Genomic DNA, 18,894 nt, shown 5'->3' on the forward strand with positions numbered 1-18,894 from the left:
ACTCCATGCTATTTCATTTCATACAGTTCATTCATGTGCGTATCACATAGAAACCTACAAGCATACATAACCTTAACTTCATTCCCTTTTCGAGTGCATATGCAACTTAAAATTATAAAATGTAAAATATGGGATCTATATGAAAAAAAAAAAACTAAATTTTTAATAGTAGACTATCTTTTTTTTCAAAAGAATTATACGGCGCTTGCGAACTCTGCAACTATATCTGGCATTACTCTTTATTTATTATTTTATTTTTAAAATAAATATTTTTTAAAAATTTCAGTATATTTTAATTAAAAAGAATTCACGTCATAATTTTACATATTCTACTTATATTCCATTAAGAAAAATTATATTTACAATTATAGAATCCTCAAATGCGATCTCTTTTTTAAATATATATATATATATATAAGATTTAAATAAAAAATTAATTTTTTAATAATAAATTCTATTATTTTTTAAAAGAAATGCACAATACTTTCACAATGGGACTCTATCAATCACACGTACTCGCTTTTCCTACTGTACCCACGTGTGCACACGTTAAAGCCCGTCCTACTTTTTATCTGCAGGGCGCATTTTAAAATGTTACCGTTGGCCTCGAGATGGAAACCCGTAAACAAAAAAACTAGCCGTTGCCTCAAGTGTGGCTTCCATTTCCTCGGTGACAAATCTATTTCTGCAGCCTCTTTCTTGATCTCGTCGCGTTTAGACTGAGAAAAAAAAAAAAAAAAAACCTCCAACCGGTTTCGCTAGCCTTCTTTTGCGGCTGAACAAAAATCCTCTGTCAGCATCTTCCTAGAATTTGAAGATATACCATTTTCCTTCTCTCCATCAATTTGGAAAAGGGAAAACCCAAAAATTTTTATTTTGTTATCTAAGCCGAAGATTTATAGACAGAAAAAGGTGGTTATGGCTTCAAGAACATTCGCTAAAGATATAATCACCCTTCGAGGTTCAGCGGCAATTGTTAGCGAGTTCTTTGGTACATGTCATCATATTTTTAGAGTTTTTAGTTCTTGGGTCTTTTTATAGAAATCTTACCTGATCTTTGTATTTCTTTGGAATTCCTCTTTCAGGGTACGCTGCAAACAGGTAGCAACATCGGATCTTAAATTTTCACTCATCTTTTTATTGTTTTTATTTGTTTTATTTTAAAATGTTTATGTCGGGTCCTGAAAATTGTTAGTATTCTGTACAATCGCGGAGTATACCCGGAAGAAAGTTTTGTGAAGATGAAAAAATATGGGCTTCCAATGTTGCTTACTCAGGATGAGGGTGTCAAATCCTTCATTGCCAACTTAACCGCTCAGCTTTCTGGTAAATTCTTCCTTTTATATTAAGCTTTTAGTATCGAGTTTGGATACAAATGAAATGTAGGAAAAAGGGAAAAAAAAACAATTAAAAATCCTAAGGCTCAGATTGTTTGCTGGTTTTATGTATTTTACATCATCTGGGCTAATGAAGTATCATGCAACATTTAGTATTTGAAAAAAAAAAAAAAAAAAAGCAACCTTGAAATGTTAGGGCTATTAATACACTATGATTCTTATTGTGTTGTTATCGGGTTTGGTTCTCTTCCAATTTGTGAGCATCTATACTGAGGATTTATGCTTAATGCGTCTGTTCAAATTTGATGACTGAAATGTTTGGGTTTCATGTAAAAAGAATGGCTGGAATCTGGAAAGTTACAGAGAATTGTTCTTGTTATAATGAGTAAGGCTACCAATGAGGTCCTAGAAAGGTGGAACTTTAGCATTGAAACAGACGGCGAGGTTGTCGAGAAGGGGTAATTTATCAAACCTTGACGTCAACTTGTTTCTCCTTGTGCTTGGAATGCATTTAAGAAGTCGCTAATTCATGTGGTTGCAGGGTCTCAAGAGAGAAGAGTGACAAGGAAATCATGAGGGAGATACAGGCTATAATGCGCCAGATTGCTTCAAGCATTACCTACTTGCCATGCCTTGACGAACCTTGTAAAGAAAACATTCGATTTGCTCTCATAATTAGTTTCCCATTATTTTTTGTGATTATTCTGAGACAAATCGCTTTCTTAATAGGTGTGTTTGATGTGTTGGCATACACTGATAAAGATGTTGCAATTCCATTCACTTGGATTGAGAGCGACCCCAAACTTATAGCTAATCCACAAATGGTAAAACTGCATTCCTTTGATACAAAGGTGAGTGAAAATGTCAATTTTGATTTGATTGAGATTAGAGTTTCTGGTTGGTAAGAGAGTTTATTTATAAGTGGTTTGCTGGGTTGTGCCAGATTCACAAGGTTGACACTCTTGTTTCGTACAAGAACGATGAATGGGACGAGCAGTAGAGAAAGAATCCTTCCGTGATTGGTTCCCTTTGTTTTGTTTTGAGCGGTGATTGTGAATCTTTTATTCACATTTTGTACGAAATGTCCATTTTTATTTTGTGTGGTTGACTTGCTTCCTTTATTTTTTGGAGAAATGAAGTGTAGAATGCATGTCTTGCTTCCTCTTGGCTGACACATTTCTGTCATGCCGTTGATGAGTCTTACTAAAAACAGGAATGTGAATAAATGGTTTAGGAAAATTGGATTGCACTATCTCTATCGTGTTAGAAAGTAGAAACATGAGTTTGTTGATTCAAAGGAACTTGAGTGCACCGTGTTTGACATGAAACTAGAAGGGTTCTTCAGTTCAAGAAAATCGGATTGCTGTATAATCATGCGCTTCTTGAGATTAAAGTATAGATGGAATGGTAGGGACAAATGTTTACACAACTTGACCTAGGGGCCGAGTCCAGATGGTTCAAGAATGGAAAAATTCTTCTTATTAACCACTATTTACTACTACCACATCCTATAAAAAACACTCACACTTTATGAAAAATACCTCATACTCTGAAAAAAAAAATTATAAACATGGAGTATGAAAATGAATAATAACTGATGCATAGAATTTCTCCTCATTTTAGAAGCGGTGACGGAACGCCATGTAGAACTAACTTCAAAGAAAATGCAGGGGATCCATAATTCGAGGCATTATCCAAACACAGCGAGTAGAAACTCGTAACCAATAAGAGAAGAGAAGTAGGTCTACAAATGAATTTTATAAAAAGTAAACTCACATTAATGTAGCTTGATGCGTGACATTGGATTGTTTTACAACTTGACATATCACATCTAACTTACCTGAGTTTGTAAATTTATTTTTTTAGAATATCTACAAACAAACCAAAAACAATAAATAACTTGGAATCACCCAGATGTCATTGAAAATACATATTTACATAAATAAGGTGACCAGGCTATACAATCCGTAAGGATCAGAATTTGTACAATGAGCTTTTCCATGTTCTACCATAGAACATACAACACCTTACACCTGACACAAAAGTCCCTCTACTGCTTAATGCTTATAAGCAAATAGAGTAGAACAGCATTATATACAAACTCAGCACTACGGTTCCAAACCATTGTGGCACTCAAGATTGAAACAGAACAAAAGTAAAAACTCCATGGTGACGGACCTGTCTTCAACTCATACCACGGTATATAGCGCCGGGTCGAAGATCATCCATATTATCAATGTTCCTATACCCATCAAACTCCCTAAGAGATGACCAGCCCCTGTGGGACAGAAAATTATGGTAATCATCTTCAGTGTAAAAACTCCTCTCTTCGGTATGCACTTGTATGTGATCAGACTCGTCATAAAGACAGACTTTAATGGCCAATCCTGCAATTAGGAGTTCAACATTTCTGCTTAGCCCCAAACCAAAAAGGGGAAAAGACCTGCTTAGCATCGAAAAATTGAACTAAAAAGGGGACGAAGTAGATTAATGATTCATCCAAGTCATAATCGACATGGCTAAATGCCCACAAGGCTTGTCGTGAACTTCGAAAGTATTAACAATTTATCCCATAATATATATATATATATGTATATTTGGGATCTTACTACAAAAATAAAATAAAATCAGAACCATATTGGTTACTCTATGAAAACCACAAACGGATCACTGTACCTTCATCAAGATGAAGTGTATAATTTCCCAAAGGCATATCCCGGTCAAGAGTTCGGACTATCTGGTCCTCATCCTCCAACCAAAAGGCACGTCTAGTTCGTAGCCTAAAAGCACATTTAATTGCCTCCTTGATGGCATCTGCAGTGCCATCAATGCCAATCCTTCTAGTGTAATCCCCGCACTTGACTGTTATGACCCTTCCACAATAAGACTGACTTTCCCCGCCTGCCAAAAATAGAAAGCTGCATTAACGTATAGAATCATTTGCTTTGCATTATTCCAAAATAATATGTGAGCCACAATCTCATGATTCATAGTACTGGCCTCGACCACACTCACTTGGGCATACATCAAACGAAGGGCATTCATACGTAGAAAAAACTGCTTACAATTTTTTTTTTCTATTTTGCTATAAACCAATGGCAATCATCCATGGTGCACATTTGAAGGAGAGATTACAATAAATATATGTTAACCCAGTTTTATTACAGTCAGATTTAACAGAAAAGTTACCATTTCCAGGAGTCTCTCTCCAACTCCAAGGAGGAACTCCACTTGCAGCAACTGCATCAGCTGTGGTAATGGCAAGAGGATGTCCATCATGATCTAAACGTCTCTCAAGATTTAGTGTCGGCCTTCCAGTAGCTACACATGAAGATCTTAAACTTGAGATAACACATTTTCTTTGTGATGAACAGAAAAAAGAAAAAAAGGAAACATAACCACACTAGGACAATACTAAAACACGAACTAATTTTGAAAGTGTGATGTTTTCTCACGTCCCCCCCAAAAAAACAACAAATAATCTTGTAAAATTAGTAATAAGAAAAAAACCGCACAGAAAAAAGCTGTACAAGAAAATCTAACAGATAAATCCCTGATGCACAGAATTCAGATGACTGCTTTGCTTCAAACTCTTCAGGTCTCAGCATGTATGACACACACATGATTAACACGAGAAGATGAAACTATGATCAAGGCAATAGTGTCCAGGAGCTTGTGTCCTGTCTATAGACCTTGAGGGATTTTTTTGGTTTATTGAAGTGAATTAGATCTTATAACTGTAAGAGGATGCGCGAGAGGATTAAGAAAATATATAATCACAACTTAGAGAAACCTAGACAGAAGCACCAGGAGATGATCAAGAGAACTTTTCATAATTACATCTAGTACCCTCCAATAGATGTTCATATCAGGAAATGCAAGTTGATATTTGTTTTGAGGATAGACAAATAGTGGAGGAAAAAATAATTTTTCCCCCAATATCTGATTCTTGTTCTCTTACTCAAATTTCTCAACATGCTTTATTTCCATTGAAAAGGGAATTTCAATTCTCATTGATAATTGAAAAACGCAAACAATGGAGGCAAAGGAACTTCTGTAATAACAAGTTTAACTGTTCAAAAGTGATATTAGAGGACCATAAAGTTCTTCCCAGGTCTGAGAGATGCAGTTCATATCATCACCTTCTTTTCGCCTCCTACATACAACCGCCACTTTTTTTTATTAAAAAAAGGGGGAAGTGAAGGGGGGGGGGGGGGGGGGGGGGGGGGGTGTTTCCAAGGCACAGATTTCTTGTCTTAAATTGCGACTAATTCAACTAATGGAAAACAAACACGCGACTAAATCTACCGAGATAATAATGGCTCATAGTATCTTATTTCACAATTCCTTTGACATGAAAAGAAAAACAAATACAATAATATTCAAAATTCATAGATAGATGGTTTATTTTATTATCAGGGATTCCCTCAAACCAACTGACATATTTAATAGCAGACTAAAATATGAACACAAGCATGCCCATGCAACGAGAACCCCCCCCCCCCCTCTCTCTCTTTCCTCACACAACAAAGAGCTGATCATCCAAAAGTTCATTAGAATGACAGATCCTACACTAGTCAGAGGCCACCAAAACAAAAGCATCCAAACAAGAGTAAATACATGAGAAACAAATATAGAATAATTTTTTTGTTTTGATCGGTAAATAAGATTTTATTGATCGTAAATAATAATTAGAATAGTGACAATCAAATGTATCCATACCTTCCACAGGTCCAAAAGAAATGCTAGCATCCTCAATACCTGCATGAGCACAAAACAAGTCAATCAATTGGGTTGCCTATTACATTACTTCCCTACATACCAAGATAGATTGAAGTTTTCAAAATGGCATGTATAACGAGATAAAATGCATATTAACATCTTCCTATAAAGTTCAATAAAGAGTTCGTTTTCCAGATAGTTCTTTTTTTTTTTATTGGTAAATAAATTTTTATTGATCAAAAGAGTAGGCAATAGCCCAGGTGTATGGGACATATACAAGAGCAACGCCTAGGCGTGCTAGTTTAGTGATACAAGGAAATCATGCAATGAAAATCAATTACAATTGACCAATGGAGTAACGTATTGAAAAACAAAGATCTAAGCTCATCCATTGACCGCTCTTGGTCTTCAAAGCTTCTATCTTTTTTCTCCCTCCAAATGCACCACCATAAGCATATTGGTACCAACTTCCATATGGATGCAATTTGAGAGTTTCCCCAAATACTTCTCCAAGAAGCTAGGAGGTCACTTACTCTTCTCAGCATCAAACAAGCTAATCCCAATCAAGCAAAAACTTCATTCCGCTCTTCTTGCACATACAACACCAATCCGTGACTATGATTCTACGTTTCCGCTAGTTGTCTAGAGTGAGAATCTTCCCCAATGAAACCGTCCATACATAAAATGCTGCCTTTAGAGATGCCTTTCTCTTCCAAAAGCTCTTCTATGGAAATGAATTTGTGGTGCGTGGTGATGGTGATGGTGTGGTAGAAGGATCAGACTATGAATATCCCTTTCTTAGAGGGGAACAAAAATATCTTGTCTTCACCTCCCCCCAACAATCAGGTGGAGTACACATGGTCAAAGAACGCCGAAAAAACTTCAATTTCCCAATCTTGTGCATCTCCATAACCATTTGCCAAGCAAAGCTTTGTTGAAAAATGGGAGAGTAAATTGTGGCCCATTTCACCAAGTGGAATTTTGAACTCATCATTTATCCCCCCCAAAAAAAAAAAAATCACGGTGTAGTTTCTCCATGTGATGGGCCACCATGGCGAGGAGGGGAAATAATGTGAGGAAATAAGTTGGCAAATTGGAAAGAGTGCTTTTGATTAGGGTCACCCTACCCCCTTTGGATAGATACATTGTCTTCCAACTAGCTAATTTCAATTAACTCCATTTTTTCTAGAACATCATCCCAAATAGCTTTCGATTTGAACGTAGGGCCAAATGGGAGGCCAAGATATTTCATGGACATCTGAGATATCTTACAACCCAAGATGGACGCCATACTCTCCACATTAGGAACGTCACTGACACTACTTCTGACTTGGCCAAGTTCACGTTCAGCCCTGATGCAGCTGAGATATTTCAAATCCTTAAACCTGAACTTACCTTTCCATACCATAACAAACAAAATAAAACCTTACAGAAACTTCAAAAACGTCAAGTCTTGTTGCCACGAGAAAAATCCCTGCAAGCTGCTCTCTTAAAAAGTCTTCTTTAGCCTTTAACCCTATCTATATTCCCTAGAGCTAAAACCCCGACTTTCAGCCCCATAGCCCACCACAAAACTCAAAAAAGGTTTCTCTAAATCTGTCCTAAATCAGATAAAGAAGTCTAACCTTAACAGATAGCTGATAAAGACAGATTTAGGACATATAATATGAAGAAATGCTACGGAAGATCGGTCTTCCATGGAATATCTGCATCCTCTTTGTTAACTATCATCATTGTGAATAGGAGGAATTGAGAAAGACAGGAGTACTTCATATAGCCAGAAGGGGGTATAATACAACAGCAAGGGCATCAATAGCAAGACGAAGCACTTGATTCAAGCGTAAAATAAAAGGGGCTTAAATATTAGAAATCATGGAATTCATTCCCATCAAGACCACATGACTCACGAGCTAAACCATGATTGATCCAAAATAATAATTTGAGGTCAGAACTTTTTTTTATCAGTAAAATTACACCCTGCATATACCCTTTCCTTGGAAAGGCATTTGGCGGAGCAAAAGTCAATGAGGGTGGCATTATTTGTGTGGACTGCTGCACCAGGGAGGACCCTATGGAAAATTTGAGGAGGAGAATCTTCGTATTGGATCGGTGCTGCAAGTGCAATAAGAGTGGGGAACAATTGATTGTTTATTGCTGCACTATCAAATTGCGCAAAATATATGGACCTTGGTATTCCATCTTTTTGGTGCTGATTGGTTGATTGGGAGATACCTCAAAGGGTGGTAGAGTTGTTGGCATGCTGGAGAAATCAGAATGTTGGTCATGGCAAAGCAGAAGTTTGGCGATTGGTCCCATTTATGTCTCCCGTTGTCCATTGAAATGAACGTAACGCTCGAAATGTAGAAATTGCAAGAAGACGGTGAACAAACTCAGACCATTGTGTTAAAAACTCTTTTTCTTGGATATCAGCCCAAAATAGTCCTAGCTATTCTAATCATCTTGATTTTATGCCTTTGTTTTCCCTTTAGTTCATACTTAGGTGATATTTCTTCCATTCATCCCGTGTGCTTGAGTTGCATTTTCTAATAATATTGTATTACTTTTTAAAAAACACTTCTATGAACTTTGCATCCGCAAATAGGGCTAGAGGATGAAGCCTCCCCCATCTCATCCAATCTTATCTCAATATCCTAACACCAAAAACACAAACACTTTTCAATTTCAAATTTTCAATATTTTCATCTAATCATTACCATAATCATTACAATTTTTTTAAATCCCAAAACAAAAATAATATTAAAAAATTATATTATAACAATATTTTAACTTAATAATATTTTTATTCAACTTTTTTTCTCTCCTTTCCCAAAACCCCATAAAAATCTAAACTCAAACAATTTCATTACTATTCACAAACCATTTCACTACTATTCAAATATTATCTCATCTCATCTCACTATCCAAACCAGACCTAATTGACATCAGAAATTTTGGAGCGTGAAATGCAATTATATTTATTTTTCTTTTTCTTTTTCTTTTTCTTTTTTAGGTGGGGGTTATGGACTGGACCCATTTGTTGGGGTTTTTGATGGTGCCTTATCCAGGTGTAGATTCAACATTACAAAAATTGGGCTCCATATCATATCCATCACTTCCTTAGCGCAAGATGGCAGCAACCTAGTCTTGATTGATGGCTTCTCTACCAATTCCAAATGCAGGCTTGGCTTGAGAGGCAATTCTAACCTATCTCCTTTCCAATGTCATGAGATCTTTTAGAGTCCGTTCACGATCTCAAAATTCTTATGGTACATTTCCCTCCATATATACCATACTAGGCAAGTAGGAACCATCTTCCAGTCTACGACAATCTGCAGGCACAATCCTAACCCTCTCCAATAATAAAAAGATCCACTATTTTTCTAGGTATGACTCAAGCTAATCCAACCCATCGAAAAAAGAAAACACCCCACAAAATACTACAAACTCACAATTGAGTAAAAGGTGAACAACAAACTCTCCACTCCTCTTCCACAAGCAGTACCAATCAATCATCATATTGTGTCTTTTCTTGAGATTACCCATGGTGAGAGTTTTTCCTCAATAGGCTGTCCATACAAAAAAAAAAAAAAAAAAAAAACGAAGCTTTCAAATGCACCCTAGTCCGCCAATTACTTTTCAGAGGAAAGGAATTGTTATCATGAGGGACAAGGGCATTATAGAAAGAACTAAAGGTGAACATTCCTTTCTCGGAAGGGGACCAAAGAAACTTATCTTCAATTCCTCTTCCCAAACTTGTGAAATGCAACTGATTAAAAAATTTATTGAAGGCATCTGCCTCCCAGTCTTGAGTTGTTTCTTCTAAAGTTCACATTTCAGAGAGGGAAATCACTAGATATCTCCAAATGCATCACATAACCATCCTTAGCACAAGCAATATTGTACAAGACTGGTAAATTATCCTAGAGTCCTATCTACAGACCACCAATCATGCCAAATATGATTCAGAATCTATCACCCGCCTCAAATCTACCATGGATAGGAAACTTCCCCCACCCTTTTCTTATATTCTTCTATAACCCAACCTGTAAAGTCCTTGGACCTTGTCAAAGCACCACCCACCACACCAACATCCATGTTTAGAATCTACAACTACCATGCACAAGGCCTATTGATCATTATGATAACGCCAAAGCCAAGCCCCAAAAGTGCAAGATTGAAAGGGAGTAGCGTCCAAACTCCCAAACCACCCACCAGAAGTCTAGCAGCGGGTGTGCTAACCACAATACAACTATAGTAAACAATATTATTAATAGAAAGGATCCTCTCTAAAACTTATCTTGTTCTCATGTCCGCACGTAAAAATTCTCTATGTTCTCATGTGCATACCTAATTCCATCTCCAATGCTTCTCGTTGGAGTTAATCTCCCTTCTCAGTTTAGTCTTCTTTCTACTCCTTTACCCTTCTAATTTTACGTCGCTTCTCGTCGAAAATCTCCTTTCATTCCTTTTCCTCTCTAGAGTTGCTCTGATGGAGGGTGATAGGCGATTAAGGGTGGAATAAAAAACCTTCGGATTTTCGAAAGAGGGCGGTAACAACATTTGTATTACCTAAAGAAGTAGAAGGATGGTTATGTTTATTTCCTTAAGTGGGTCGTCGGCTTTATGGGTGGAAAAGATGGCGGAGGAATGCCTAGATTTTTTCTAGCGTGAACGTTCTCAACTGGTTGTTTCTTTAGAAAACTGAGGATGGATAACAAAGTTCTCAACATTCAATGCCAAGCTAACTCCAAGGGTTGTTTTTTGCAACTGGCTGAGTTCGGGAATGGTAGGAGGAGTGGTTTTTTGGTTATCCCTGAAGGTTCAAAGGGCAATGGATGGGAAGGATTTGCGTATTACATTAGATTGGTCGTTGGCTTTAAAGCTCCTATTTTTGAGAATGCAAACAGATTGAAGGTTTCTCACCCTCAACATTCTCTGTTTAAACGAGGAGGGGAGTCTAACAGTGGGATGAATGTGGGGAGGTCCTTCCCTTCCAAAGGTGCCTCATACGCTTCGGTTTTGAGGTCACCGGCATGCTCTACGACAAGGAGCAGCACTTTTGTGGTGGTTGACAAGAATCGGAATATGAGTTAAGGAGTTAAGGGTGAAGGTGATAGCAGCCGTAGGCTTGCTCCACCTGTGGCCAATTGTCATTTTGTTTAGTCTGGCATGGGTGGTGGGGGGTACTCTGACGGGTGCTCGAGGGCGGGCGAAGTAGAAGGGGTCTTGTGGGCTATCAGAGCTCAGCTGTCAGGAGTCATGGAGGAGGTTAGTGATCTGATGAATAAAGTTGATAGGGGTTTGGGCCTAGTTATGGGTTTGGGTTGTGGGTTGCCTAGGCCTATGAAGAAGCCTAAAATAAACACAGACTGTGTTGATGGGCCAGATCCAAGAAATACCAAGTTGAAAGGGCAGGGCCCGAACATTGGTTGGCAGGGCCTAAACATTTGGGGGCCAATTCTTAGACCCGTCCATCCTAAGTAGTGGGCAAATAGACTATATCGGGCTCGAGAGCCATCTATCTCGGGCTCGAGAGCTTCAAGCTCCCCGACGGTTGCTCTAGTCACCTTGCCGACGTCCAGGAAGTGTCGCCAGCCGCCAACAACCCTCTGATTCCAAATAGGGTGCAGTTCCTAGTCTCGACAGTGGTGCACAACTGCGACGAGGCGACAACATCAGCTGGGTTGGCTCGGATTGAAGTTGTTGTCTATCCTCAGGCTGCCGACAGCTTGTCGTCAACACAGAAAGGGTCGCTAGTTGCCGGCAACCTTCCGGTTTGAAATGAGTAGTAATTTTCGGCTTCGATAGGGGTAAACAGCTTGCGAAGAGTTGATGACTTCAGATGGGTTGGCTAGGATCAGAGTTTCTACCTATCCTCAGGGCAATAATGGTCCTTCACAGCCTTTTGACTTCCCTCAATCATCTACCTATGATGCCGCTAATGTTATACGGTCACCTTCAGTTGTAGCTACATCTGTTGAGGTTCCTTCCAAGGTTTTGTGTACTTTGGAAGAAGAGGATAGGACCCTTTCAGATGATGAGGTGCTCTCGAATGATGGGTCATTGGATGGGTCTGAACTACAGTTGGTTTGCAAGGAGTCTGGGGTTGGTGCTTCTTTAAATGAATTGGAGGATTCTGGGGACGAGCCTAGCCCTATCTATTCTTTGCCTCCAATGCCTTTATGGGCTGGTTTACATTCAAACTGGGTCCTTCAAAAGGTAGATGAAATTCGCAATTGTGTAGAGATTTCTTGTGAAGGTTTCGAAGATTAGTTTAAAGCTATTATTATTGCCATTGAAGCAGGACAACCTCTTTTAGCCAAATATGCCTCTAAAAAAGAAAGGGAGCTTAAGAGACTTTCTTGTTCTATCAATTAATGCAAGAGAAAGAATTGCTAGTAGGGGGAGGACGCACAAAGATGGGGTGAATCCTGGCGTTTTATAAAGCCTAAAAGATTCTTTCATGGAATGTTCGGGGATTGAATGACCTGAGCAAGCTCCTCCGAGTGAAGAATATGATCCAGAAATGAAAGGTTGACGTAATTTGTTTGCAGGAGACTAAGTTGAAAATTATTGATAGAAAAATAATTAGGAAGTTTGTGGGGTTGCTCTTTATGCGGGATGGGCCTCCCTTGCTTCCAAGGGTGCCTCAAGAGCTGTTATAGTGATGTGGGATAAGATAGTAGTTAATTTGGTGGAGTATGTTGGTGAATTTTTGGTGGCTTGTTCTTTCATGAATGTGAAAGATGGTTTTGGGTGGGGTTTTGCTAGAGTATACGGGCCTAATGATGACAGTAATAGAAGGCTTCCTTTGGGATGAGATTGCTGGTTTGTGCAGTTGGTGGGATGGCCCGTGGTCTATTGGAGGGGATTTAAACATCACTCTATTTCCAAGTAAAAGGTCGGGGGACTCTATTATTGGTTCGGCCATGGCTGACTTCTCAGCTCTAATTTTTTAGTTGGATTTGGTTGATCTACCTTTGGCTGGAGACATCACTTGGTCTAATGGGAAGGCTTGGTCTAGGTTGGACAGATTTATTGTCTCTCCTTCTTGGGAGGCTTACTTTCCTAACCTATTAAAAAAAAACCTTCCTATACTATGCTTTGATCATTTTCCCCTCTTATTGGATTGTGAGGGTCTTCACGAGGGGTGGAGATATTTTAAATTTGAGAATATGTGGTTGAAGGTAGATGGGTTTACAGACAAGGTTAGATCATGGTGGTCTTCATATCAATTTTCAGGCACTCCTAGTTTTGTTTTGGGTTGGAAATTTAAAGCCCTGAAAAAATATTTGAAAAAATGGAATATGGAAGTATTTGGGAACATTAATGCTCAGCGGAATATTCTTTTTCAGGAGCTGCAGTTTTTTGATGAAAAAAAGGTTGATGGAGCCCTCTCGGTTGAAGACAAGGCTAGGAAAATAGTTGTTGTGACTGAGTTGGAAAAAATCACTCTTATGGAGGAGATTTCTTGGAGACAAAAATCTCAGGCTCTTTGGCTGAAGGAAGGGGACAGAAGCACAAAGGTTTTCTATAAAGTAGCTAACTCCCACCAAAGCAATAATGTCATTGAGGTTCTTCATTCGGAAGGTAGGGTCGGACAGCGCTAAAATTAAGGATGACATTGTTCACATTTATGATAAGCTTCTCACGGAGCAATACCATTGGAGGCCTAAGGTTGACGGGCTGGTTTTTATTCGATCGATCAGCCAAGCACAACTTTGTTGGAGAGATCGTTTGAAGAGGATGAGGTGCTTAGTGTGTTAAGAGGGATGGACAAAGACAAAGCATCGGGTCCAGATGGCTTCACAATGGCTTTCTTTTAGGCTTGTTGGGACATTGTTAGGGAGGACATAATAAGGTTTTTCTTGTAATTCACTCGTTAATGAAATTTGAGAAAAGTCTTAACGCTTCATTCATTGCCCTTATTCCAGAAAGGGCACGGTCAGTGGAGGTGAGAGACTTCCGTCCCATAAGTCTAGTGAGTGGGGCATACAAGATCATTTCAAAAGTTCTAGCTAGTTGGTTGAGTGAAGCTATGGGGAAGATCATCTCGAAGTCACAAAATGCCTTTGTTAAGGGTAGACAAATCCTTGACTCAATCCTCATTGCTAATCAATGCTTGGAAAGTAAAGTCAGAGTTGATGCCCTAGGTATTCTATGTAAATTGGTTATGGAGAAGGCTTTTAATCATGTTAATTGGGATTTTTTGGTGTATATACTTGGTAGGTATGGTTTTGGGGAGAGATGGTGTTAGTGGATGAAACATTGCATCACAGTCATCATATTCTCGACTTTGGTTAATGACACTCCTGAAGGTTTCTTTAATAGCTCTCGAAGCTTGAGACAAAGAAACCATTTATCTCCTTTCTAGTTCATTTTGGTAATGGATGTGTTGATTAGAATGTTGAAGGTGGTGGCGGATAAGGGCTTTATCTCGGGTTTCTCGGTGAACGGTTCATCGAATGGTAGCTTAAATGTCTCTCATCTCCTCTTTGCTAATGACACTCTAATTCTTTGTGAGCCGAATCCCGACCAAATTCATTCCTTGAGGGCTATTTTGCTTTGTTTTGAAGTTGCCTCCAGCCTTAAGGTGAATTTATCAAAATCTGAAATGGTTCTTGTTGGCTTGGTTAATAATTTAGGCGAATTAGCTGCTATCTTGGGCTGCAAAGTGTCCCCATGAAGTATCATGGTTTTCCCTTGGAGGCTCCTCAAAAATCCAAGGCAATGTGGGATGGGATTGTTGAAAAGATCGAATGTAGATTGACAGGTTGGAAGAGGATTTATTTGTCTAAAGGTGGTAGAATCACCTTAATCAAGAACACATTATCCAACCTCCCAACATACTTTCTATCTTTATTTCCTTTGCCTACAGGGGTAGCAAATAGATTGTAGAAGATTTTTCGTGATTTCTTGTGGGGAGGTTTAGAGGATGAGAAAAAATTCCATTTGATTAGGTGGGATAAGATCTGTACCCCTTTATCTTGTGATGGTTTGGGGGTTAGAAAGTTAAGAACCTTCAATAATGCTCTATTAGAAAAATGGTTATGGCGGTATCATCGGGAAGGGGATGCTCTTTGGAGGAATGTTATTGATGTTAAATATGGGAGTATTTTAGGACGATGGTGCTCAAATGAAGTAAGAGGGGCATATGATGTGGGAGTTTGGAAATTTATCTGGAATGGATGGGAAGATTTCTTTAGTAATTTCAGATTCGAGGTGGGAAGGGGAACATGAATCAGATTCTAGTATGATATTTGGTGTGGTGATGTTGCCTTGAAGAACGATTTCCTTTCTCCTTATAGGATTACGTTGGATAAGGGTGCCTCAATGGCTGATAACATGGACATTTCTATTGGTTCTCTTCAATGGTCTGTGAGGTTTATTAGAGCTGTCCAGGATTGGGAGGTGGGGACATTACTGAATTTTACAGTACATATAAAGGCTGGGGAAGGATAGGTTGCTTTGGACTCATTCGGGGAATAAGAACTTTTCGGTCCGATCCTAGTTATGTCGACCCATTCTTCCGTTGTTTTCCCTTGGAAGTGCATTTGGAGGAGTAATGTTCTTCTCAAGATTGCTTTCTTTGGCTGGCTGGCCGCCCATGGGAAAATATTGACTACTGATAAGCTAAGAAAGTGTGACCTTCATATAATAGATTGGTGTTTCATGTGTAAAAGAACGGAGAATCGACAGATCATCTTCTTCTTCATTGTGAAGTAGTTAAGGCTTAATGGGATGAAATCTTCACTAGGCTTGGTATTGCAAGGGTAATGCCTAGGAGGGTGGTAGATTTATTGTCAAGTTGGAGAGGAATTCGGGGCAATCGTCAAATCGTGGCTGTTTGGAATATGGTGTCTCTATGTTTAATGTGGTGTACTTGGGACAAGAGGAATGATCGTTGTTTTGATAATAGGGAATGCTCATCAGGAGGGTTTAGGGACTTTTTCTTTCATACATTGTTACTTTGGGCTTCAGCTATTGTATTGAATGGGACTAGTTTTAATGACTTGTGTGCTATTTTTCACAACACTTAGCTTGTAATTAGATTCATCTCATGTATACTTCATAGTCTTGCAGCAACTTCTTACTTATCAACAAAAAAAAAAGTCTTGCAACAACTTCTCTAAGCAATTAGCCACATTAGCAATTAAGATGGCACTCAGACTTTTTTCAAACTTTCCATTAGCAATAAGATCATGAAACAATCTTGTAACACTCGCATAATATCTACCTTCATAACATGCCAAAGATCACTTCCCTTGGAAGTGTATTTGAAAAAGCAAGGCACCTCGTAAGGCAACATTTTTTGCTTGGACTATATCATTAGGGAAGATCTTGCCCACGGACAATTTAAGAAAACGTGGGACTATCATAATTGATTGGTGTTGTATGTGTAAAAATGGTGGTGAATCAGTGGATCACTTATTCCTCCACTGTGACAAACTTAGCCAGGGCCTTATGAAATGATTTTCTTCAGCGGAGTTGGACTAACGAGGGTTATGCCTAGGAAGGTGGTTGATCTCCTAGCTAGTTGAGAGGTCTTAAGGGAATTTTCTAGATTGCAGTTGTGTGGAAGATGGTACATACTTGCTCATTGTGGTGTATTTGGAGGGAAAGAAATGGTCGGAACTTCAAAGATCAGAATTGCTCTTTTGAAGAGCTTAAGCATTTCTTTTTAAAGACCTTATTTATGTGGGCCATAGCTATAGATTTTAATGGTCTCAATTTCCATGGCTTTCCTTGTATTTACTTCTAACTCTTCATTAGTTGCATTCTCTGGCATACTTCCTGTATATTTGAGTCATGTCTATTTTAATATAAGTAAAACATTTTCTACTTGTAAAAAAAAAAAAAAAAAAAAAAAAAACCATGGCAGCAAGCTTGAAAGAAAGCCATAGAGAACCCATCCAAGCCCCGTGTCTTTTCACTATTGAACGCTTTCACTACTTGAAAAACCTCCATCTCCTCAAAAAGCCTCTCGATCCATGATGCCTCCCTCCATCTCTACACTATTTCCCAAAGTAACATCACTTACAAAAAAAAAAAAAAAAAATCCTTAAAGTAACATCACTTAGCTATATATATATATATATATATAAAAAGTGGCATCGAGAGATGAATTGAAACTTATGCAATGAAATATAAGATTTCAGGCCAAAAAAAATGTAAAGGGGCCAGGGTAATCAAGAAATCATGGAAGATAAATGAATGCTAGTGTGTAATCCTCCTCATGATATGCCCTAGGAAATCAAGAAGACAATAATTCTAAATTCAGAGTATATTGATCTACTAATTAAAAACTAGAAAATCATACTCTCACCACAGAGCGACCTCTATATCCCTACACACAATCCCCTCCCCATTTAATTTCTAAAGTAAGTGGCTCTCTGCATATCCAAAGTAAGCGGTGTATCTTTTCAGTCCACACTCTTAAGTTTACGTCTCAGCTTGCAGAAAGAGTCATGATGTTCCTATCTAATTTTGCAGAATGCACCAAGCACTGAAAATAGCAACTTTGAGGGTTTATTTTTTCTTTGTAAGGTAAAAGTAAAACAAACGTTCTGATGAGCACTCATTGCAAACCTTTATAAGACACCATACACTAGTCAATAAAACCCATTTCAAAATCCTCGTATCGTAGCTTCTAAGAGAATCGTTTCTTAGGACAGGAAGCACTACCCTGGCAATGCTTATACACCAGCTATTTAAGTAATATTTCAAAGAACTGGAATAACCCACCATGAAGCATCGGAATTTTTGTACAACAGAGTATTTTCGGTTCGTACCCAATTCCGATTCTTCCAAAAGAAAGAAGCATGAAACAGAGGTTAAGTCCATACCTTTATCCGAGAACTGTATAAAGGCATCAACTTTAGGCGGCGTGGGGCTCTTGTACTGCGCATTCTTACTCCTCTCCCTCAAAATGTCCTCAATTTCCTTGTAATACGACATCTTGGCTGACCCACTCCCCCGATCCTGGTGCTTAGCCTTCTTGAATTCCTTGAGCAAATTCCGCCACTTGTCGGTGCACATCGTCGGAGAGCGATCGAACCCCTTTTCCCTCATCTTCGAGGAAATCTGCTCCCACAAATGCTTGTTCGACTTGGAGATGTTAAACAAACCGTCCATCTCACGGCGCATAGCGATTAAGCTACGTGTTTCGTCCTGGACCCAGGTCTCAGCGCGCTTCTTGGGGGCCTTGACCTCGACCTCGACCTCGACCTCATGGTCCTCGTCGCCACCGCTGCTATCGCCGAGGATCATCTGCTGGTGGTGGGGGTGAGGGTGAGGCTGGTGGTGGTGAGGTGGCAGGTCAGCATTAGTGACGACCTCGATAATCATGTCGCGGGGGCCTTCCTCTTTGTAGAAATCGATGGGACGGGGCTTCTCGGACAAGTACATGGTTGTTCTTCTATGAAACAGGCACTTCGTGCTTTCGTCTGAGAGGGAGTGGGGTCGTCAGCGTTTAGAGGAAGATGGGGTTGAACGAGGAGGAGATTCGGATGGGATGTGAGAGTAATAAATAGTTCATTCCTAAGGATTACTGGTTTCACTTTAATTAGCAGAATCTGTAAGTTAGGGCGTTTTAACAAAATAAGACAACTGTCCAAGTCGCTATATAGTATCTACTGTAACGGTGCATATAATATATACGCTACAATCTATTAACTTCTTTTTTTAAAATGGATAGTTAGAATGATGTCATATAAAATGTGCAAAGTAGCTGCTTTCAAACAGTTACTTCTCTCAATATTATTTCTTTAACAAATCTATGGCCACAGTTTTGCAACTCGCTAGTGTATTTTGTATGTTTTTTTTTAACATATAT

The 18,894-nt window shown here is 38.8% G+C and overlaps 2 protein-coding genes across 3 annotated transcripts; one reads left to right on the forward strand and one right to left on the reverse strand.

Moving 5' to 3' along the window:
* Positions 1-637: 637 nt before the first annotated feature.
* Positions 638-2,568, forward strand: LOC121256913 (mitotic spindle checkpoint protein MAD2-like). The gene is made up of 7 exons (XM_041157706.1): positions 638-991; positions 1,086-1,101; positions 1,196-1,326; positions 1,675-1,795; positions 1,879-1,982; positions 2,067-2,188; positions 2,281-2,568. The coding sequence occupies exons 1-7, from the start codon at positions 919-921 to the stop codon at positions 2,335-2,337; spliced, it is 624 nt and encodes a 207-aa protein (XP_041013640.1). The 5' UTR covers positions 638-918; the 3' UTR covers positions 2,338-2,568.
* A 665-nt stretch (positions 2,569-3,233) lies between these two features.
* LOC121257848 (trihelix transcription factor GT-1-like) lies at positions 3,234-18,620 on the reverse strand. Of its 2 annotated transcripts, none has more exons than XM_041159096.1 (5): positions 17,906-18,620; positions 6,060-6,098; positions 4,527-4,658; positions 4,014-4,238; positions 3,234-3,747 (listed from the first exon to the last, which is right to left on the reverse strand). In XM_041159096.1, exons 1-5 carry the CDS (start codon positions 18,465-18,467, stop codon positions 3,731-3,733), a joined length of 975 nt encoding a protein of 324 aa, XP_041015030.1. In that variant the 5' UTR covers positions 18,468-18,620; the 3' UTR covers positions 3,234-3,730. The 2 variants fall into 2 exon arrangements, with proteins under 2 accessions (XP_041015030.1, XP_041015029.1); XM_041159095.1 differs by having other exon boundaries at positions 3,234-3,724; positions 17,906-18,618.
* Positions 18,621-18,894: the final 274 nt, after the last annotated feature.

Source organism: Juglans microcarpa x Juglans regia, chromosome 3S (genome assembly GCF_004785595.1).
Source record: "Juglans microcarpa x Juglans regia isolate MS1-56 chromosome 3S, Jm3101_v1.0, whole genome shotgun sequence".
NCBI classification, from domain to species: domain Eukaryota; kingdom Viridiplantae; phylum Streptophyta; class Magnoliopsida; order Fagales; family Juglandaceae; genus Juglans; species Juglans microcarpa x Juglans regia.